The sequence below is a fragment of the Plecotus auritus genome, assembly GCF_963455305.1.
Source record: "Plecotus auritus genome assembly, chromosome: 8".
Taxonomy (NCBI): Eukaryota; Metazoa; Chordata; class Mammalia; order Chiroptera; family Vespertilionidae; genus Plecotus; species Plecotus auritus.
The window spans coordinates 61,152,164-61,175,526 of NC_137782.1; the positions used below are offsets into that span (position 1 = coordinate 61,152,164).

At 42.4% G+C, this 23,363-nt stretch overlaps 1 protein-coding gene across 2 annotated transcripts in view; it reads left to right on the top strand.

Annotated features, from left to right (window-relative positions):
• The window catches only part of UQCC1 (ubiquinol-cytochrome c reductase complex assembly factor 1), a 142,958-nt gene that overhangs the window by 44,665 nt on the left and 74,930 nt on the right, over positions 1-23,363 (top strand). For both annotated transcript variants that reach the window (XM_080686260.1, XM_080686261.1), the window contains exon 6: positions 6,776-6,833. In XM_080686260.1, the coding sequence (XP_080542386.1) occupies positions 6,776-6,833 (58 nt within the window). The remainder of the gene's footprint in view (positions 1-6,775; positions 6,834-23,363) is intronic.

Consider the following 23,363-nt stretch of genomic DNA (forward strand, 5'->3'; position numbering starts at 1 on the left):
GCCATTTCTAGTTACACAAGTTTTGGTAGGAAATGTGTGCCTAAGCAGGTCTACTGTAATAGCCATTATCCTCAAAGCAACAAATAGCTAAATATATATATATATAATATATATATACATATATATATATTATATATATATATTATATACTACACACACACACACACTTGGTATTATTCACAGACAGCAAATACTATATTTGTATATAATTATGTTAACAATAAAGCTAGATGCAGTTTTTAAACAAATATATTTTTATTGATTTCAGAGAGGAAGGGAGAGGGAGAGAGAGATAGAAACATCAATGATGAGAGAGAATCTTTGATTGGCTGCCTCCTGCACACTCCTCCATTGGGAATTGAGCCCGCAACCTGGGCATGTGCCCTGACCAGGAATCGAACTGTGACCTCCTGGTTCATAGGTTGACACTCAACCACTGAGCCATGCTGGTCGGGCACTATTTTGTTTTTGTTTTTTTTTTATTTTATTATTTTTATTTTATATTTTTTATTGATTTCAGAGAGGAAGGGAAAATAACCTTACAGGGTGATCTGATCTTAAATTCCTAACTGGGCAGGTCATGGTGGGTAGTCATGCCCAATGCCTAGTGCTTCTTTTGTTTTGTTTTTCAATACATTTTTATTAATTTCAGAGAGGAAGCAAGGGGGAAAGAGATGAGAGAGAATCATTGATCAGCTGCCTCCTGCACGCCCCCTACTGGGGATCGAGCCTGCAACCTGGGCATGTGCCCTTGACCAGAATCGAACCCAGGACCCTCCAATCCACAGGCCGAAGCTCTATCCACTGAGCCAAACCAGCTAGGGCTGTTTTGTGTGTGTTTAAACCAAATGCAAGTTTTGTTTATTTTTACTATTTATATTATAAATTTAAAAATATCATAATAAGTTGTCATCCTGATTTAGTATCCATCTTCCATTTATTAGTTTTTATAAGAATAGTTTACTGATTTTTAGAGAGAGGGGAACGGAGGGGAGGGGGGAGAGAGAGAGAGAAAGAAAGAAACATCAGTTGGCTGCTTCCTACACACCCCTAAACCCCTACTGGGGTTGGAGTCTATTACCTGAACATGTACCCTTGACTGGAAATTGAACTGGCAACCTCCTAGTGTAGCAGTTGCCAACTGGTGGTCCATGAGGTCCGAAAGGTTGTTGACCGCTGGTTTAAGGAAACCGTTGGAGCAGAGGTTGCCAACTGGTGGTCCGTGAGGTCCGAAAGGTTGGCGACTGCTGTCTTAGTGCACAGGATGACACCCAACCATATGAGCCATACTGGCCAGGGCCATTTCTTATTTATTCATAGTAAAGAAAGTTAACTTTCCTGCTTCTTTTTAATCTTTAATAGGTTCTCATTTTAGGAAAAATTAGTCTGAAAGGAAAAATTCTTTATCTGATGAAGAAACTAATAATATTAGTAACTGGATTTTTCTTAAGTAGCTTCCTGAATCCATGTGCTTACGTATTTTTCATCAGATTTTAAAACCTCACTCTAAGACACCTATTTAATATTTGATTCAATAAATAACTCAAATTTATTATAATTATTTTGAAATGATGTTTGCTAGTTATCTTTGTCTTAGCCAGTCCTCATTATTGAAAATTCTTTAGTTAATATTAGTATTGAATAATGAGACATATTTAAGTTCATTTTTGTTTTGTTTTTAGAAACAGTTGAAACTTAAAGAGGCTAAGTAATTTGCCCAAAGTTGCAGAGTCAAGCCTTGACCCTATGTCATCTGGTTTAAAATCCAGGCCCTGGCTGGTTTGGCTCAGTGGATAGAGCATCAGCCTGTGGATTGAAGGGTCCCAGGTTTGATTCCGGTTAGGGGCACATGCCTGGGTTGTAGGCTTGGTCCCCAGTGGGGGCGTGCAGGAGGCAGTCGATCGGTGATTCTCATCATTGATGTTTCTATCTCTTTCCCTCTCCCTTCCTCTCTGAAATCAATTTTTAAAATACTTAAAAAAAACTGGTATTAAAAAAAAATCACTATATATAAAAGCCTAAGCGACCATTATGACTGGAACAACCAGTCGACCAGTTACTATGATGCGCCACCAGAAGCTGCTCCCTGGTGGTCAGTGTGCTCCAACAGGCGGAGTGCTGCTCAGCCAGAGTTGGGCTCATGGCTGGTGAGCGCAGCTGCTGTGGCATCAGGAGCTCTCCCAACTCCGTGGCAGCGCTACCAAGTGGCGGTGGCAGGCTCAGCGGGCTGGGATGAGTGTGAGCGGTGCAGCCCCAGCCCTGGCTCGGGCTCCTCCTTGGCCGCCTGCCGTTTGGCACCTGCTATATCCCTCGGGGGATTGTCTGACTGCTGGTTTAGGCCCCAACACCTCCCAAAGGGGTCCCAGATTGCTAGAGGGCACAGGCCAGGCTGAGGGACCCCTCCCCCCATGCACGAATCTGTGCACCGGGCCTCTAGTAATCCTATATAATAAAAGGGTAATATGCAAATTGACCCCAATGGCAGAACAACCAGAATGATCACTGGACCAGTCACTATGAGGTGCACTGACCACCTCTTGGTCCCTTCCCCAGCTGGCAAGCTCCGATTGCCTGATAGCCACCCGCAGCAGGGGCAGGGCCAGCGAGCGAGCGAGAACAGCTGACCTCTTGGTCCCTTCCCCCGGCCGTCAGGCACTGATCACCCAATGGCGAACGGGGAACCGGGTGGGTAGCGGTAGGAGGCGGGGCCAGCTGCAAGCAGATGGGGAGGATGGCCCTGATTGCAGGCCCACACACGAATTTCGTGCACCGGGCCTCTAGTAATAAAATAAAATGCAGGAGTTTTCCCACTATACCCATTATTTGTCATCGAATGTAACTGCAAATTAGAAATTGTAATTTATCTAATCTTTTGATATTCTATTATATTTACATAAGAACTGCTTATGAGATGTTCTGTTAGCACAGTAAATTGTTGTTTATATATATTAAAGTGTGTATATCTCAATGGGCTTTGTCCTAACTTTGTCCATTGAAGTACTTAACTAGGGAGGCAGTATATTTTTCAATGACACCACTCTGACTTCAGATTTTCTTTTTTTATTGTTTAAAGTATTATGACTTCAGATTTTCTAAGACTCAATTTGAGAATTGCTTTTTAGAACCATAGAGTATTCATTTGTATTATGCTCCATTGTGGTCCATCTTTGTCATTGTGGGTAGATTACATTTTAAAATCAAACCAAAGAAATTAAAAACTGTGGCTAGTGAATAATAATAATAAAAAAGCCAATCTGAAAATACCATTTGTAGGCAGATAAAGAATATCTATAAAATGATGAGACTGACTTTTTTTGCATGGTAGGTTCTAAAGAGTAGGCCAGATAGGTTTGGGGTAAAAGAAGAGTGTGTGTGTGTGTGTGTGTGTGTGTGTGTGTGTGTGTGTGTGTGTATTACACCTTTCAAGTGGCCATTGGTCCCTTGGGTTTTTGGTATTTTAGGGCTTGACTTTTTAAAGTTCTGAGAGTTTAGTAATTTTTTAAAAGGATAGAGAGCCTCAGGTAGCTTATTAGTGTCATCCTCACTCCAACAAAAGTGAGGCCAATGCTATTTCATGAAGATTGTATAAGAATGAATTATTTACCCCAATGGTTGGCAAACCGTGGCTCGCAAGCCACATGCAGCTCTTTGGCCCCTTGAGTGTTCTAACGCCACTTCAAAATAGACTCGCCCAGGCCGAAAACCGACTTCTGCGCATGGGCCACGAAGTTTCAATTGCACTGTACGTGCGCGCCCGCACTTGGTGTTTTGTGGAAGAGCCACACTCAAGGGGCCAAAAAGCTGCATGTGGCTCGTGAGCCGCGGTTTGCCGACCACTGACTTACCCGCATTGTACTTGAAGTAAACAATATGCATATCAGCCTGTTGGACAGGCCGCCATAAAATGCCAAAGTAGACTCTGTCATCTCGGAGCCACAGTGTTCAAAGATCTTGATCCAGAGAGCTAGATATTGGGGATTCTGACTGGTGAGATACCTTAGCAGCCCACGGTTGTGCATAAATGATCACACCTTCTGTGAGCAGGCAGTGCTTTGCTAACTGGTCTTTTAGAGATCAGTTCTGCTATGAAAAGCACTTTGGATCAGAGGTGGCCAATCAGTAAAATTTGTGTTTAATTCCATACTGCTGTCTGCAGACTGTTTTGTTGTTAGGCCTTAAGAGATAATACTTTCAGAAGAGACTCTTTAATGAATGAGTCAATGATTGAAGTTCATCATTTTTTTGACAGTCTTAAATTAGTGAGTTTTTCCAAAGATAATTTAACTTCTAATGTTTAAATGACTCACTGAAAACCAACAATACTGAATATGTATTGAGTATCTATTAAATATAATCATTTTGCTAAACATTTTACAGGACTTACTTAATCCTCACAAAAATCCTATAAGGTAGGTTCTCTGTTCTCCCCATTTTTATAGAGAAGAAAACTGAGGCACTGAGAGGCTACTAGTAATTAACAGAGTCACATAGCGACTGAGTGGTAGTTAAGGTTTTAAATCAAGCAGTTTGACCTCAGAGCCTGCATTAAAAAACAACTATATTAATTATTTAATTTTTTCCAATTTGGTGTCGAGGAAGAAAGTACTAGTCTCAGAAATAATACACTGAGTGTTTATTGGAGCAAGTGTGATTATGGCAAAAGACTCTACAGCAGGTTTTAACTTTGAAGTATTTAAACTTATTTCATTGAGCTAAAGAATCTGCTGTGTTTTTGTGTTATTCACAGTCAAATATTCAGTGGTCTTGTTTTTTAGGGCTTTACACTGTGGGTTTTTGTTTTGACCCCAATGGATACAGGGAGTCAATCATATACCAGCTCTTTTCCCATCCTCAGCCCTGAGCCGACCCCCAGAAAGGAAAATTGTGACCCACGTCCAGCTGCTGGCCTGTCTGTCTGTGCTTTCCAACCCAAGAACTGATTCCCTCTCTGAGAAAATTGGAAAGGCTCCTGGAGGCTGCTGAGGAGCTTTGATCTAGAGGTAGCAATTGAACAGATTGTCCTTTAGAAGCAGCCAAATTTCATTTTCCAGATTGAAAGACAGACTTCCAAGAAAATTTTTCTTTTTAATGTTTTGTTCTAGCATCCAAAAAAGACCCAACTTCAGATCCGGGCTTGAGAGTTTCTCATGGCTATTCTTGTTCTAGGTGGAGGGTGGTTGGCCCACTCTCAGATGGCTTGTGTCTTAATAGCTGTATGGCCAGCCAGGCCAGCCTTCAACTCCCTCCTGCTGAGCTCCAGGAGGAAGTCCACTTGACAGCTGCTGGGCACCTCCCAGTAAGCTCACCAGAATATTTTGGTGTCACTTTGTGACAGTCCTGGACTTAAACTCCAACCCAGCCACTAGCTCATTAATATTGTGGCTGCCCGCAAGTTACTTAGCCTTTTTGAGCCCATTTCCTCATCTCTGGAATGAGGATTATAATGCCTCCCTTCAGGGATAAAGTGAGGATTAAGTGAGATAATGTATTGACGTGACCAGAAGTGGACCTGGAATGTAGTATGGGCCCTTAGTGAATGTTAGTTTCTGATATTAGTATTAGAGAGACAGTTGGCAATTAAGACCACAGTATCTGGCATCAAGCAGATCTGAATTTGATCCCACATGTCTCATTTATTTCATAGCTGTGACGTTGGGCAATTGTCCTGATCTCTCTAAGAGTCTGTTTTCTCACCTGTCAAATGGGGATAATATCATAACCACTTCATAGGATTGTTGGGAGGACTCATTGAGCCAATGAATGTAAGACACCTATTATTAATGTCTGGCACATAGTAAGCCCACAATGAATTATAGCTTTTTATTATTATTGGTGTGTTAGTATACCTCACAGAGGTCCTGTTCTGTGTTTTCTCTTCTAATAACCCCTGTTGGTTATCTAGACATTGTGTACTTCATTGTTTCATGAAAGGCAGAATATTTCACTTATTTCTTGAGTCATTGCTCCATAGGACAGACTCTATCCTCTGATTCTCTTTTTTCTTTATCCTCTTGCTTCAGCTTTTCTCCCCATCATGTAATAAGGAGAGTACATTCAATGAGGGACCCCCTCATCCAGTCAGAGGCATTTCTTAGAGATCTGAAAATTGAGAGGCTTGGATGCCTGAGCACTGACCTGATTTTTGGTATCTTAAACCAAGGAGAAGTCCTGCCAAGTTTTATCATTCCTGGAGGTGATGAACAACCTTTTGTTAGAAATGGTCTGATTTCTTATTCAGCTACAGCTTCCTAGATCCCGTATCTTTCTCTTGATTATTTATTTTAGGTGAATCATACTGGGTCACCCTTAAGGAAAGGAGACTAGAAGAACTTAAGACTTCTCAGTGGGGCTCAAGTGAAAAAAGCCTATGCTTAAGTGGAATAGACAAGATGTTGTCTGCCTAGTTTTCCAGAAGAATTTGAGACCAGGAAGGGAAAATAGCAGAATTACATGGAAGTTGGAAGGAACCATCAAAATCATTTAGGCCACTTATATAAAGTGAGAAAACTGAGGCTCTGAGAAGAGAATTGATTTGCCCAAGACTGAACTGCAACGTGATAACAGGGACTAGAAGGCTGGTTGTCTCACTACATTCAATGCTCTTTCAACTTGTGGTCTTGCCCTGTGGTTCCCCTGGCCTACTCTTGATAGTATAATCAGAAAGTACTATAACTGCCATATATTTTAGTTGAACAAATTGCTACCAGTATTTAAAATATAGTCAATATTTCTCTGCTGGAACCATACATATTTATACTTTATTGTTATTTTCTAGGGTGTCAGATGCCCGATACGTTCAATTCATGGTTTCTTATAACTCTTCTTCATGTCTGGTAAGTGAGCAATTTAAGTGAAATTGCCAAATATATTTTCTTCATATGCTGCTGATTTGCAACTTATAGCCTCCACCAGGGCTGATTATATGAAATGGCAGTTGTTCAGGCATTAAAAACTGTTCTTTCATTTTAATAATTGGTGTCTTGAAGAACATTTTTATTAAAGGTCAAAGCATAGTTCCAGAAAGAAACTAATATTTGTAGGATTTTCTCAAAGAACATCTAACCCAGTGAACAATTCTATCAGTATCTCTAAGAGACTCTATGAGCTTAGATGGAAAGTTCTTTCCCTTGGCTGTTTTAGGAAAGTTCACATTTACGTAAAAGTGGTTTGAATTGTGAGAATCCGTGGTCATTTTCATTGCTGGTCATCAGAAACCTATAACAAATTATAGCACTGACATTTACGCCTGTACCTCTAAAATGTGCATACAGGTTAGATTCATGCCAGGTTTGTTGCATGTAAAAATATTTAACACCTTAAACAGTATATTTTTTCTTCAGCTGCAAAATAAGTAGCCAAAAAAAATTAATTTTTCATCTAATGTTACACAGTATTAAAGGTCAGAAGGATATAGGAGAGACATTGAAGTGGGGGCTGGGGAATGTATTTATTGAACTGCCAGGTCTTGGGAAAGTAAATTCTGGAGAACTAAGTTTACTACTTTGACCATAGTGAGTATCTGAGGAACGTGGGGAATGGTTGCCCTGTCAAAAGGACCCTTGTTTGAGACTCACTTCAGCTGAGCTTTGCATCACAGAACTGACTACTATATAAAGACTTTTTGGTTTTGATCACCTCTGAAATATTTCTTCTTCTGAACTCAGTCACTGAGATTGGCTAAGGGACCTAAGGTAGCAGTTCATTTTATGTTATTATTTTTTTAAGCTGGTAGTTTATTGCATGCACACTGTCCTGGGAAGTTTGTTGGAAACTAGCAATAGTTCTAAGAAGCTCACAGTCTAGTGAGGGAGATAAGACATGTACAGTGGTCAGTTGTAAATTAATGGCTAAGTTCTATAATAAATCTGAGTATGTAGTGCTTATGGGATCACAGAGGAAGCCACAACTGTCAAAACCTTTACTAGTTCTACCTGTTTCTTTGAAATATACCATGTCTTTTAAATCAGGCAGCTGAGAAGGCAAATTACCTTCTGTCTGAATGGTGAAGGTTAGGAAAAGCTTTAGGGAGGGAAACTGGATATAATGAGAGAAAAACTACTTTTTCAAGAGGGACTGCAGGGGTGGCACTGTGGAATTACTCACTGGAAAAGTGGGAGGATTGAGAGGCTAGGCTGTTCCCAGAGGAGCTCAAAGATAATATTCAGAGGCTGTATGAAAGACTCTTTATTGCCCATATAGTTAGAGGTATCAGAGTGTTAGAGGGAGTGGATGGCAAAATAAAATATATAATCCCTGTGACCACATCCCAAGGTCAATACCTGACTAATAGCAGCTGGGAGAACCTTGAAACTACTTGCAGTTCTTTTAAGTTGACCACCATTTCCAAACATGTCTGCTGAATCTTCCTTGCGAGGTTGGTTTAATTTCTTAGAGCAGTGGGGAGTACCACCACCAGTTAAGTGGGAGGTGGGAGGCTGTCTGCTTCAAATCTACTCTTGATTTCCCCTCCACCCTGCCTCCCTTAGCTTTCATGATTTGCAGGCTTTGGTGGAATGAATCAGTAGCTTTTCAGTTTGAACCAACAAACTCTAATTGAGGACCTACTGTGTGATAAGGATTGTAGGGTATTGGAGAGAAGGATATGACATGGTGTGCACCTTTCAGGAAACTTAGTCTAGTGGAAAACAGATGTCAAGTACAATTGCCTGTAATGGATGACAATGAAACAAGTGATGTGCCCAAGGTAACAGCAGGCACTAGGCAAGCACAAGGAGGTGTGACTAAATCCTGATTTGGTGGTGGTGGTGGTGGGGGGGCTATTGGATAAAGAGTGGCTCTGGCATCTAGCTGTTTTGGCTTAGTGGATAGAGCATTGGCCTGCGGACCAAAGGGCCCTGGGTTTTATTCTGGTTAAGGGCATGTACCTCCGTTGTAGGCGTCTCCCTGGCCTGGACCCTGGTCAGGGCACATGTAGGAGGCAACCAATCGATGTGTTTCTCTCACATCGGTATTTCTCTGTCTTTCCCACTCTCTTCCACTCTCTCTAAAAATCAATGGAAAAATATCCTCAGGTGAGGATTTAAAAAGAAAAAAAGAAGAGTGGCTCTGTGGTAGAAGTGACATTTGAGATGCACTATGAAGGGTGAGGAGAATTTCTGTCAGAGAAAAGGGGGCATTTTAGCTTGAGGGGATCTCAAAAGCAAAACACAGATCATAGATAAGAACATGGAAAGTGGAATAAGCCAGACACAAAAAGACAAATATTGTATCATTCCACTTCTGTGAAATATCTAGAGTAAACTAATTCATAGAGACAGAAAGTAGATTAGAGGTTATCAGGGGCTGAGAGGAGAAAGGAATTAGGAGTTACTCTTTAATGGTAAGGAATTGTTTGGTGTGATGATTAAGTTTTAAAAACAGTGGTGATGGTTGGGTAACATTGTTGATGTAATTAATGCCACTAAATTGTACACTTCAAATGGCTAAAATGGCAAAATTTATTAGGAGGATTAATGGATTCACCCCAAGTCTGTGGAGAAGCTGTGTTCTTCTATCCCTTTTCTGTTAGCCTGAAGCTCCAAGGAGGATAATGAAGGGATAGCCAAATCCAATATTACAAGTTCAGTGGACTTGCTAGAGATATATAGGGGTTGAAATGCCTCCTGTAGGTGGTAGTGTGTGGGAGAGGTGGTGAAGCTTAGAAAGCAGTCATTAAAGTAGCAAGAATCCCCACCCCCCCCAAAAAAAAAACAAAACACACACACACAAAAAACCCAAATTGCCTAATAAACAGAATACCCTGGCAGTGGACTTTCCAGAAAGCTTGCTTGGGTTCCCAAATGTGGTGGCTCCCTGCTTGCTCTTAGAACAGGGGCAGGATTTCTCACATCCTGTTAGTTCCCTGGAGAAGGTGTTGATCTTTCCCTTACCCTGTCTTCTTTCTCTGGTTCCCAAGTTTTTCTGTGTATTGGGATTTAGGATTGGGACTCCTCAAGAGGGCCCTTATCAGTTGTGTATTTATGTGAACTTGCAGCTGCAATGACGATGTGTCCTTTGTCTTTGCTGAACAGGATTAGTATTGACTATAGCTGCTGAAAAAGTGCTGAGAGAGGTTGCTATCTGGGCTATCCAGTATCCACACAAGGACTTGATAAAAATAGGCCTCCTCCTCTGTTCCCTGTCTTGGTCAGTGGCATTATGATCCATTCAGGTGCCCACAAGTCCTCCTTGACTTTTCCCTCACTCCTGTCATCTGGTTAGTCACCAGTCACCAATTCAAACTTTTTAAAAGAAATAAATCTTTATTGTTCAGATTATTACAGATGTTCCTCTTCCCGCCCCCCTCCATAGCTCCCCTCAACTCGGTTCCCACCCCACCCCATGCCCTTACCCCCCCACCACTGTCTTCGTCCATAGGTGTAAGATTTTTGTCCAATCTCTTCCCGCACCCCCCAGACCCCCTTCCCCCTGAGAATTGTCAGTCCACTCCCTTTCTATGCCCCTGATTCTATTATATTCACCAGTTTATTCTGTTCATCAGGTTTTTTATTCACTTGATTTTTAGATTCACTTGTTGATAGATATGTATTTATTGTCACTTTGTTGTTCATAATTTTTTATCTTTACCTTTTTCTTCTTCCTCTTCTTAAAGAATACCCTTCAGCATTTCATATAATACTGGTTTGGTGGTGATGAACTCCTTTAGCTTTTCCTTGTCTGTGAAGCTCTTTATCTGACCTTCAATTCTGAATGATAGCTTTGCTGGGTAGAGTAATCTTGGTTGTAGGTTCTTGCTATTCTTCACTTTGAATATTTCTTGCCACTCCCTTCTGGTCTGCATATGAGAAATCAGCTGACAGTCATCTGGGTACTCCCTTGTAGGTAACTAACTGTTTTTCTCTTGCTGCTTTTAAGATTCTCTCTTTGTCTTTTGCTCTTGGCATTTTAATTATGATGTGTCTTGGTGTGGTCCACTTTGGATTCCTCTTGTTTGGGGTTCTCTGTGCTTCCTGAACTTGTAAGTCTATTTCTTTTACCAGGTAGGGGAAGTTTTCTGTCATTATTTCTTGAAATAGGTTTTCAGTATCTTGCTCTCTCTCTTCTTCTGGCACCCCCATAATTCGGATGTTGGTACGCTTAAAGTTGTCCCAGAGGCTCCTTACACTATCTTCATATTTTTGGATTCTTTTTTCTTTTTGCTCTTCCTGGTGGGTATTTTTTGCTTCCTTTATTTCATATCTTTGACTTGATTCTTGGGATCTTCCCGTCTACTGTTGAATTTCTGTATATTATTCTTTATTTCAGTCAGTGTATGCTTAATTTCTGACTGGTCCTTTTCCATTTTTTTGGCATTCTCACTAAGATCCTTGAAGATCTCACTAAGTTCCTCGGAGGTTTCTTGAAGATTCTTGAGTAACCTTATAACTGTGGTTTTGAACTCTATATCCAGTAGTTTGCTTTCCTCCATTTCTGTCATTTGTGACCTGTTTCTTTGTCTCCGCATTTTGGCTGCTTCCCTGTGTTGATAGAGTGGCCCTGTGTAGTAGGTGTCCTATAGGGCCCAGTGGCTCAGCTTCCCCAATCATCTGAGATGGACACTCTTGGTGCATCCCTTTTTGGGCTGGGTGCACAGTCTTGTTGTAGTTAAGCCTTGATTGCTGTTGGTATCACTGGGAGGAATTGACCTCCAGGCCAATTGGCTGTGAGGACCAGCTGTGTCTACAATGGAAGATCTGTTGTGCAGGAGACACCCTTATGGGGCAGGACTTGCTTCAGTGGGGCTTTGGTGCTCACTGAGTTTGCCCCTTGAGTGTGTCGCTTATGGATGTGAAGAGTTGTAATCTGGTATGGTCCCACTCTGACCACTGGGTATACTGGCTCTTGCATCTCCAAGGATGTGCAAAGTCAGCCACTGTCTGAGGCCACCCAGCAGGAGCTACAGAGAGATCTGCAGATTCCTTCTCTTTGTTTGGGGTTCGGAAGTTCCCAGATGAGGCCCAGCTGTGAAGCAAGGCAGGCTACTACCGCCAAGAGCCTTGGGCCTTCTTTTGGAAGCTTTTGAGCTCTCTGACCCAGCTGCAGTTTGTTAGGTTAGGCTGCGAAAGGACAGGCCATTCATATGTAAAAGCTGCTGCGCACAGCTTGGGTAGGGTTGTAAATTGGGTGGGGCAGGGTCTCAGGGAATCACCAGGGCAGAGCAAACAGCAATGGCTGCCAGTCAGCCGTCTCCGCGTCTCTACATCTCTGTGTCCTGTGCCCCCACGCAATGATCGCTGCAAGCACGTCTGAGAGAAAGCCGCCCTCGCGTTCTGGCATGGTGCGAGACAGTCTAGTTTCTCCCCGTATGAGTCTGGGTCCCCAGAGTCTTGCCCGGAACTGGAATTCAGAGCAATCGGGAGCTTGTATCTCCCTCCCAATTGAAAAAAACAACAGTGCACACAGTTGCCAGCCCGTTTTGCGCCTGCCTCAGTACCTCCACACCTCCTACCAGTCTCAATGTGCTTTTTTTCTTTCCTCCTAGTTGTAGAACTTCCACTCAGCCAGTTTTCCTGTGGTTCTGGATGATAGCTGTTTTGTCTTTTAGTTGTAGTTTTGATGTGGTTGTGAGAGGCAGCAGGTACAGGTGTTTACCTATGCCGCCATCTTGGTTCTCCTCACCAATTCAAACTTTTAAAAAAGCCTATCTAATAAAAGGGTAATATGCAAATTAACCATCACTCCGTCATAAAGATGGCGGTGCCAACATTGCCCCAGCAATGAGCCCCAGTGTCCCGTGCACTCTGGCCCACGGAGGGAGGGATGGTGGGCGGGCGGGCCTCTGGCCAGAGGCTGGCCGGGGCACGGGACGCTGGTGTTGCTGCAGGCTGGGCTGAGGGGACCCCCCCCCTCCCATGCACGAATTTCGTGCAACGGGCCTCTAGTCTATCTATATAAAAGGTGGTGTTGCACAGAAGTAACAATGGTGATTAACATAACAGTGATCTGGGTAGATATAATTATCACCATGTAACCATAGACAGATATTCAGAAACAAAGATGGAGGACCTCCTTTTGAAAGGGACTTGCTCATTCATTGTAAACCAGATCCAAATAATCCGAATGCCACTAAAATGAAACAAATCAGTATCCTGTTTCCTACATTAGATGCAATGACATATCCTATTCTTTTCCCACATGGTGAAAAAGGCTGGGAAACAGATATTGCATTAAGACTCAGAGACGACAGTGTAATCGACAATAATACTAGATTCAACGGATGATGCCAAAAAGGAAAATTTTCCCATCGAATTTCTTAAAAGTATTACTCCTTCAGGAATGCCGTGTCATAAACTAGAATTGAAAGTAGGTGCAATCATCATGCTATTGAGGAATCTTAATAGTAAATGGGGTCTTTGTAATGGTACTAGATTTATTATCAAAAGATTGCGACCTAACATAATCGAAGCTGAAATATTAACAGGATCTGCAGAGGAGAGGTTGTTCTGATTCCAAGAATTGATTTGTCCCCATCTGACACTGGCCTCAGTGTTAGAATAGGTTTAATCAATTTATCAGTCATTGTTTTTATCAGTGTTGTTTTTATATCATGTTTTTGTTCTTTTTATATGTCTATGTTGTTGTTATATCATGTTGTTATTGTTTATTAATCAATTTCTATATTATTTTCATATACATTTTATTAATTTTCTTTCATCTCTGACATTTCTATTATAGAAAAAGAGTGAATAGCAATATTAAAATATTTCTTCTAATTAATTTCCTTTCAATGTGCATTTATTTGTGCACTGGACCACTAGTATATATATATTTTTATTGATTTCAGAAAGGAAGGGAGAGTGAAAGTGAAATAGAAACATCAGTGATGAGAGAGAATCACTGATCAGAAATCGAACCATGAGCTCACTGAACCACTCCGGCCAGGCCAACTCAAACTTTTTTTAACCAAGACCCTTAGTAACAAATGCATCATTTTACTTTGTGTCTCAGAACACACACATGTATCTGATACAATAGTTTTGTAAAACTTATCTTTACAAAAGATAATCTGATATTTTCTATATCATTTGAATTCATTTAAAACAAAAATTCAAGATGTCACACATTCAATTGATTTACTGGGTTATAAGCAATAGTACCTGAAAACTGGTCTTTGGCCTACAACCTTCCCTCTCCCTGTGTCAGTAAATACTAATAATATTTAGTATTAATCAATGCTTCTCAATGCAGATTGGATCAGTACACACACACACACACACACACACACACACACACACAAAATCCTTAATATTCTCCATTGTTCTCAGGATAATGTATGTTTTTTAGCATGACATTTCTATTCCACCAAATATGCCACTCCTTTACTAGTCTCATCTGGTGCCATTCTAGGTAGCACCACCACCACCACTCCTTCCTCTGCAAAAAAAGCAAGACTATATAATAGAAATATCAAGTCTTCTGTACAAAGGTTTCTTCTGCCTACTAGTGAAAGGCCTTTTACCTCTCCTCTATTTTTCATTCATTATGCAACTCAGATATCATCTATCTAGCTTTTCATGCCTTCTGAAAACAGTTAGTCCACTTTTGTGTTTCTTTAGTATTTTGGATATCTCTATTACAACACTTGTCACATAACATTTATATATATACTAGAGGCCCAGTGCACGAAATTCGTGCACGGAGGGGGGGGGCGCGGTGTTCCTCAGCCCAGCCTGCACCCTCTCCAATCTGGGACACCTTGAGGGATGTCTGACTGCCCGTTTAGGCCTGATCCCACTACGGGCAGTCAGACATCCCTTTCACAATCCAGAACTGCTGGCTCCCAACTGCTCGCCTGCTTGCCTTCCTGATTGTCCCTAACCACTTCTGCCTGCCAGCCTGATCACCCCATAACCCAGGGGTGGGCAAACTTTTTGACTCGAGGGCCACAATGGGTTCTTAAACTGGACCGGAGGGCCGGAACAAAAGCATGGATGGAGTGTTTGTGTGAACTAATATAATTTCAAAGTAAAGGAGCGGAGGGGAGAGCAAGAGAACCCTCCGCTCTTTCAGCTCCGCGGGCCAGATAGAACAGCCGAACGGGCCGGATCCAGCCCGCGGGCTGTAGTTTGCCCATGGCTGCCCTAACCACTCCCCTGCCAGCCTAATTGATGCCTAACTGCTCCCCTGCCAGCCTGTTTGCCCCTAACTGCCCTCCCCTGCAGGCATGGTTATCCCTAACAGCCCTCCCCTGCAGGCCTGGTACCCCCCAACTGCTCTCCCCTGCAGGCCTGGGTCCCCCCCAACTGCCCTTCCCTGCAGACCCAGTCATCCCCAACTTCCCTCTGCCGGCCAGGTCACCCCCAACTGCCCTCCCTTGCAGGCCTTGTCCCTCCCAACTGCCCTCCCCTGCTGGCCTGATAGCCCACAACTGTCCTCCCTTGCAGGCCTGGTTCCTCCCAACTGGCCATCTTGTGGTGGCCATCTTGTGTCCACAAGGGGGCAGGATCTTTGACCACATGGGGGCAGCCATCTTGTGTGTTGGAGTGATGGTCAATCTGCATATTACTCTTTTATTAGATAGGATAGAGGCCTGGTGCATGGGTGGGGGCCAGCTGGTTTGCCCTGAAGGGTGTCCTGGATCAGGGTGGGGGTTCCCTTGGGGCGTGGGGTGGCCTGGGCGAGGGGCCTGTGGTGGTTTGCAGGCTGGCCATGCCCCCCCGGAGACCCAAGCAGAGGCCCTGGTATCTGGGATTTATTTATCTTCTACAATTGAAACTTTGTAGCCTGGAGTGGAGCCAAGCCTTCTGCTTGCTCCGTGGGGGCAGCCATTTCTGTTGAGATTTGTGTATCTTCTATAATTGAAACTTTGTAGCCTTAAGCAGAGGCCAAAGCAGGCCAGGGCTGCAGAAGCTTGGCTTCCTCCATCACCGGGAGCAACCCTAGCCTCCTGCTCTCTCCAGCTCCGTGGCTGCCGCCATTTCTGTTGGGATTTATCTTGTATAATTGAAACTTTGTAGCATTGAGTGGAGGCCTGGGCCGGCAAGGGCAGGCGGAAAGCTTGGCTTCCTCCATTGCCGGGGAAACCCAAGCCTCCTGCTCGCTCTGTGGCCGCAGCCATCTTGGTTGGGTTAATTTGCATACTCGCTCCTGATTGGCTTGTGGGCGTGGCTTGTGGGCATAGCGGAGGTATGTCAATTTGCATGTTTCTCTTATTAGTGTAGATTTTATCATGTATGTATCAATCTTCTTTGTGGATGATGAAATTATTACCTTTTAAGAAAGATATGCAAAGGAGCTATTTCATCTCCTCAGTCCTATCTCTTAACTCTTAGTTTTCATCAATAAATGTTTATAAAATAATGGTGGCCTCAGATCTGACTTGGCTCCTATGGCAATTGGAGGAGTCCTGGCCATGCCTGTTTTTTGTTTTGTTTTTTAAATATATTTTTATTGATTTCAGAGAGGAAGCAAGAGGGAGAAAGAGTTAGAAACATCAGTGATGAGATGGAATCATGGATCGGCTGCCTCCTGCACGCCCCCTACTGGGGATGGAGCCCGCAACCCGAGCATGTGCCCTTGACTGGAATGGAACCTGGGACCCTTCAGTCCGCAGCCGTCACTCTATCCGTTGAGCCAAACCGGCTGGGGCAGTGGCCATGCCTGTTGATCCATGCCTGTTAATCAGGCGAGAGTGGCAAACCTCTGCTCCTACTTGAGTTTCTTTGGGTGGTGGAGTGTGTATATAGTTGGAATTTATGTTGGTGTTATAAATGTTAACATAAATATTTGTAGGGACTCCCTATTAAAGTTTGTCATGGAACACTAGTACCTTATAAATGCACAAATTAATTTTAGAAAAATTAAATTTAGAAAATACAATGCGACAAATAAAATTAGAATATGCCTATAATGGAGATGGAGTGGAGAGGGAGTAAAATGCATTTTGTATTTTAAAAAATTATTTTAAAGTCGTGTATCATAAATATAATAAGTACTGGGTCCTTTATATATATTACCTTTTATTAATTTTCATATATTATCTCACACATTCTTACAACTATTTTATTTCTCTTTTACATATGAGGGATCAGAAACTTAGAGAAGTCAGAAAACTTGGCCAAAGAACTAGTTAGTACATGGTGGAGAGGAAATTTAAGTGTGGCTAGATCAAAGTATTAAGTTGTTTTCCTCATTGGTAATTAAAACAACCAAAGTAACTAAATAATTATTTATAAATGTAATAATACTTAATATTAATTAATATTATTACTGAGTTAAGTACCTGCTTATTCTTTAACATAAATTCATAAAACTATAGCATTTATTCTGTAATTGAAACTACTGTATGCAACAGATTTGTTCCTTACCCTCACAGGTAGTTTAGAAGGGAGACAATAGCCCTAACCGGTTTGGCTCAGTGGATAGAGCGTCGGCCTGCGGACTGAAGGGTCCCAGGTTCGATTCCGGTCAAGGGCATGTACCTGGGTTGCGGGCACATCCCCAGTAGGGGGCGTGCAGGAGGCAGCTGATCGATGTCTCTCTCTCATCGATGTTTCTAACTTTCTATCCCTCTCTCTTCCTCTCTGTAAAAACTCAATAAAATATATTAAAAAAAAAAAAGAAGGGAGACAATAAACAAATCATTAATAAAATACAACTGGGGCCCTGACTGGTTTGGCTCAGTGGATAGAGTGTCGGCCTGCAGACTGAAGGGTCCCGGAGTCGATTCCAGTCAAGGGCATGTACCTTGGTTGTGGGCACATCCCCAGTAGGAGGTGTGCAGGAGGCAGCTGATCGATGTTTCTCTCTCATTGATGTTTCTAACTCTCTGTCCCTCTTCCTTCCTCTCTGTAAAAAATCAATAAAAATATATTTTAGCCGAAACCGGTTTGGCTCAGTGGATAGAGCGTCGACCTGCGGACTGAAGGGTCCTGGGTTCGATTCCGGTCAAGGCATGTACCTTGGTTGCGGGCACATCTCCAGTAGGGGGTGTGCAGGAGGCAGCTGATCGATGTTTCTCTCTCATCGATGTTTCTAACTCTCTATCCCTCTCCCTTCCTCTCTGTAAAAAATCAATTAAAAACTATTAAAAAAAAAACTTTAAAAAAATATATATATATTTTAAAAAAATACAACTGGGATAGGTGCTCTGAGACGAAATGATAGGGCTCTGTGGGAGCAGAGGTGTACATAATTTAGTTGGGGGTATGGGTCAATCAGGGAGGGCTTCACTGATGAGATGACTGGACATCATCACTGAATGATGACTAGAAGTTAGCAAGTCAAAGAGTAAATGAAAAAGCATTCCAGACAGAGAAACCTAGTGGTTTTCAATCTTTTTACCAGTAGAGTTGTGTGTGTGTTTTTTAAGTGAAGTTTTATGCTCAGCCACAATGTTTGAATAGATCAGAGAATTGCTACTCGGGTTAAAGAAGTGGGAATGATCTGCTCACTTCAGGTCTTTACAACATGCCCATTGATAAGGGACCCTTACATAGCTTGATGGAAACTCAGAACACAGTTTAAAAATCAGAAATCTAGCCCTGGCCAGTGTTCCTCAGGGGTTTGAACGTCGCCCCGCTCACCCAAGGATTGCAGGTTCGATTTTTGGTCAAGGGCATGTTCCTGGGTTGCAGGTTCAATCTGGCCCCCGTTGAGTGCATGTGGGAGGCAACCGATCTATCTCTCTCTCACATCAATATTTTTCTCTCTGCCCTAGCCGGTTTGGCTCAGTGGATAGAGCGTCGGCCTGCGGACTGAAGGGTCCCAGGTTCGATTCCGGTCAAGGGCATGTACCTGGGTTGCGGGCACATCCCCAGTAGGGGGCGTGCAGGAGGCAGCTGATCGATGTCTCTCTCTCATCGATGTTTCTAACTTTCTATCCCTCTCTCTTCCTCTCTGTAAAAACTCAATAAAATATATTAAAAAAAAAAAAAGAAGGGAGACAATAAACAAATCATTAATAAAATACAACTGGGGCCCTGACTGGTTTGGCTCAGTGGATAGAGTGTCGGCCTGCAGACTGAAGGGTCCCGGAGTCGATTCCAGTCAAGGGCATGTACCTTGGTTGTGGGCACATCCCCAGTAGGAGGTGTGCAGGAGGCAGCTGATCGATGTTTCTCTCTCATTGATGTTTCTAACTCTCTGTCCCTCTTCCTTCCTCTCTGTAAAAAATCAATAAAAATATATTTTAGCCGAAACCGGTTTGGCTCAGTGGATAGAGCGTCGACCTGCGGACTGAAGGGTCCTGGGTTCGATTCCGGTCAAGGCATGTACCTTGGTTGCGGGCACATCTCCAGTAGGGGGTGTGCAGGAGGCAGCTGATCGATGTTTCTCTCTCATCGATGTTTCTAACTCTCTGTCCCTCTCCTTTCCTCTCTGTAAAAAACCAATAAAATTAAAAAAAAAATGTTTTTCTCTCTCTTTCCCTACCTCCCACTCTCTCTAAAAATCAATGGAAAAAATATCCTTGGATGAGGATTAGCAAAAAAACAACAACCCCAAAACAAAACAAAAAAAACACCTACACACTACAGATCTAGTCCAAATACTCCATTTTACAAATGAGAAGACAATTTGGGAAATTTTAAGGGATTTGTCTCAGTCCTCATTACCAGTAATGAAAGATCCAAACTCAAATCCAAAGCTATGTGAACTGCTTCTTCTGCAACACTGCTTCCTGCTGGAGTGTCCCTTTTAGTGGTCATGGGGACGATGAGGGTTTCTTCCTCTGAATAAGAACAGCATAGCAACGACCATCAACTATATAAAATTGTGTTTCTTGGCACTTACTGTCTGTGTCCTGGGCGAGGCAACAAATAAACCTGAAAATAGTATAGGGTGATAAGTGCATTCAGCAGACATACAGATCTTATGGGAGCACAGGGGGAAAGGGGCTTCCTGGGGATGGTCAAAGAAGTGGGAATGATCTGCTCACTTCAGGTCAAGGAAAGCAGTTACATTGGCCTCTGGGGACTAGAACCAGAGAACATGTGTCTTAAGGAGTTATTACTAAGAGGAGAAGAAGTAATTTTAAACTATTTTTTAAGATGTTTCAAGTGAAACAAATGGATGAGAGGATGATTACTACAGGATTGGGGGGACATTTTGTTATTTTTTTATTTTAAGATGGGGAAACACTGAAATGTTTTTATAAGCCTAGAGGAAGAAACCTTTGGGAAAAAAGAGAAGTAAAGTGTGGGGGGTGGGAAGGGGTTGGAAAACAATCTCAGTCCAGCCAGAGAACTGCCCTGGCAGACACTCCTGGCCTTTGCAAGAGGGCTCTTTAAAACCATCACTGCAGTTTTGATGTAGCTGTAGGGCTTTCAAACTCATGCTGGATTCCAGGAGCTCCAGACCTGCTATATATGGTGAGCCCTGGCCATGTGCACACCTTTTTCTCCCTCCTGCCTGCAGCCAGAGTCGCTCTGTTCAAACACTCACACATGTAGCTTTTAGCACAAACCAAAGGCCTGTGCAGCATCATTTTACTAACATTGCATAACCTATGAACACTGGTACCTGCTACCCATAAGCTTGTTCTTTATAGTGGATTTGACAGGCAGGCCTTAGGCCAGGTGTAGCTCTTGGAGGAGGCTCACTGTCAGGTGAGATGACTTTAGGAAGTGCCTCACCCCACTTGTCTGTTTGCCCACAGACTGTCCCTGTGGCCTCTATGCTTCCCACATAAAGATTAGGCTTCGTGGAGAGGGAGTTTAGGAAACCAGGTGGAGATGGCCATGTACACAGCCCCGGGAAAGAGTCAATGTGCCAGCTCACAAATAAATAAACTCATTCATTAGCACATTGCTGAGACTTGAGTGTGGCCATGTAGGCTCTGCTTTCTTGGCCTTAGGTGGTGGCAGAGTACAGGAAACGAACTACACGAAAGTCCCCTTTGGGATTCCTTCGAAACAGCCAGAGTGACAAACCTGCCTGAGTGCCCACTAGTCTATATTTAATTCAAATCAAATCCGCTCTGAGCAACTTATAAACTACCATGAGGGAGAAACAAGGCCAAAACACAACTGGCATTGTCAGAGGCCCAAACAGAGCAAGCGAGACAGGATGCTCTGAGCTGCCAGTACATGGCAGGGGGTCAGCCTCAGGAATAACAAGAATTCTTTTCTCCCAGATTTAGGCAGAGAGGAGGAAAGCATGGCTAGGAAAGTCTCATTTCTTTGAACTCTGCAGGCAATGTTGTCTTCCTCCTTGTTTGATCCAGCAGGAGGGGGCTCTTGGACCTGTGCTGTCACAGAATGGGGGAAACAGCCAATGCTGACACTGTGCTGGGAGGTACTGTGGCTTTGGGGGAGAGAAGGGGCAGGGAAGCTAAGACTTCATTCCAACTCCTCTCTTCTCCACTGTGCAACCTTGTTAGAGCATCAGTTTTGTCTTCTCTGAAATGAGACAGTTATACTAGACAGGTGGTTAGGTAGATTGAAAGACATAGTGAATGCAAAAGCATCATACAGTGACAAGTCTCATATTAGAGGACTTGATAAGTTATTTGCCACGAGGCAGAATTTATATCTTAGCCCTTTATATTTTGATTTTCCTGATCAGTGAGTCTTTCTTCCCTTTTCTCATCTCTATGCTTGCCTTTTAGAGATATTAGGGAGAGATTAGATTTTCTCATCTCTATGCTTGCCTTTTAGAGATACTAGGAAGAGATTAGATTGAACACTCCTTTTTTTCTTTACTTTGCTAGCTGGATTATTTGCTTTCCTTATATGTAAAAGAGATCAGTATTATTTATGAGCCACTGGAATCACTGAAAGGGAGGGATAGTACTGTGAAGCTTAAAACCTCAATAATAAATTTTAGGTTTAAGAACATTATCAAATTTGGAAGGGAAACTGGAATTGTTCCTAGACAGAGAATAATAGTTCATGCACAGATTAAATCTATACTCAGAGCAGGTGCTTAGTAAATACTTGATAAGTGAATGACTAAGTTAATTAATGCAATAATTTTTTTAAATTATCAGATTGTCCTTCTATTTTGTTTTTTAAATATGTTTTTGTTTATTTCAGAGAGAGGGAGGGAGGGATAGAAACATCCATCATGAGAGAGAATTATTGATCAGCTGCCTCCAGCATGCCCCATACTAGGGATTGAGCCCACAACCCAGGCATGTGCCCCAACTGGGAATTGAACGCCAACCACCACGCCACACCAGCTGGTCTCTTACTGTTTTTTAAACATTCAGTCTTTTATTATTTTAATATACTTCTTCCAGGTAATCAGTTTTCATTTTAAAATATTTTTGTTGTCCTGCCCAGCTGGCATGGCTCAGTGGTTGAGCATCAACCTATGAACTAGGAGGTCATGGTTCGATTCTTGGTCAGGGCACATGCCTGGGTTGTGTGCTCGATCCCCAGTGTGGGGCATGCAGGAGGCAGCCAATCAATGATTTTCTCTGTCATCATTGATGTTTCTATCTCTCTCTCCCTCTCCCTTGCACTCTGAAATCAATAAAATATATTTTAAAAATATTTTTGTTGTCCTAATCTAGATTGTCTCTTTTTAAAAATATTTTTATAAATAGACTATATTTTTAGAGCAATTTTAGGTTCACAGCAAAACTGAGCAGACAATTGTCTCTTTTTAAAGTTTATTTAGCATTCTTAAGGGCAATTTTTATTATATTTTAACATGAAAGTTCTCCCTTCATCCTTTTCTCTTCCTCCCAGAACAGCTCTGAAATTATGAAATTGAATCAGTAGCAAAATGTAATTTGACGTCTCAACATTTTTTTAAAATTTCTTTATTGATTAAGGTATTACATATGTGTCCTTATTCCCCTATTCCTCCCACCTCCCATTTATGCCCCCACCCCCCTGTTGTCTGTGTCCATTGATTAGGCTTATATGCATGCATATAAGTCCATTAGTTGATCTCTCCCCCTTTACCCCCGCCCTCCCCTACCTTCTCTGAGGTTTGACGTTCTGATTGATGTTTCTCTATCTCTGGATCTATTTTTGTTCATCAGTTTATGTTGTTCATTATATTCCACAAATGAGTGAGATCATGTGATATTTATCTTTCTCTGCCTGGCTTATTTCACTTAGCATAATGCTCTCTATCTCCATCCATGTTGTTGCAAATGGTAAGAACTCCTTCTTTTTTACCGCAGCGTAGTATTCCATTGTGTAGATGTACCACAGTTTTTTAATCCACTCATCTGCTGATGGGCACTTAGGCTGTTTCCAAATCTTAGCTATGGTGAATTGTACCGCTATGAACATAGGGGTGCATATATCCTTTCTCATTCGTGTTTCTAGTTTCTTGGGATATATTCCTGGAAGTGGGATCACTGGGTCAAATGGGAGTTCCATTTTTAGTTTTTTGGGGAAACTCCATACTGTTCTCCACAGTGGTTGCACCAGTCTGCATTCCCATCAGCAGTGCACGAGGGTTCC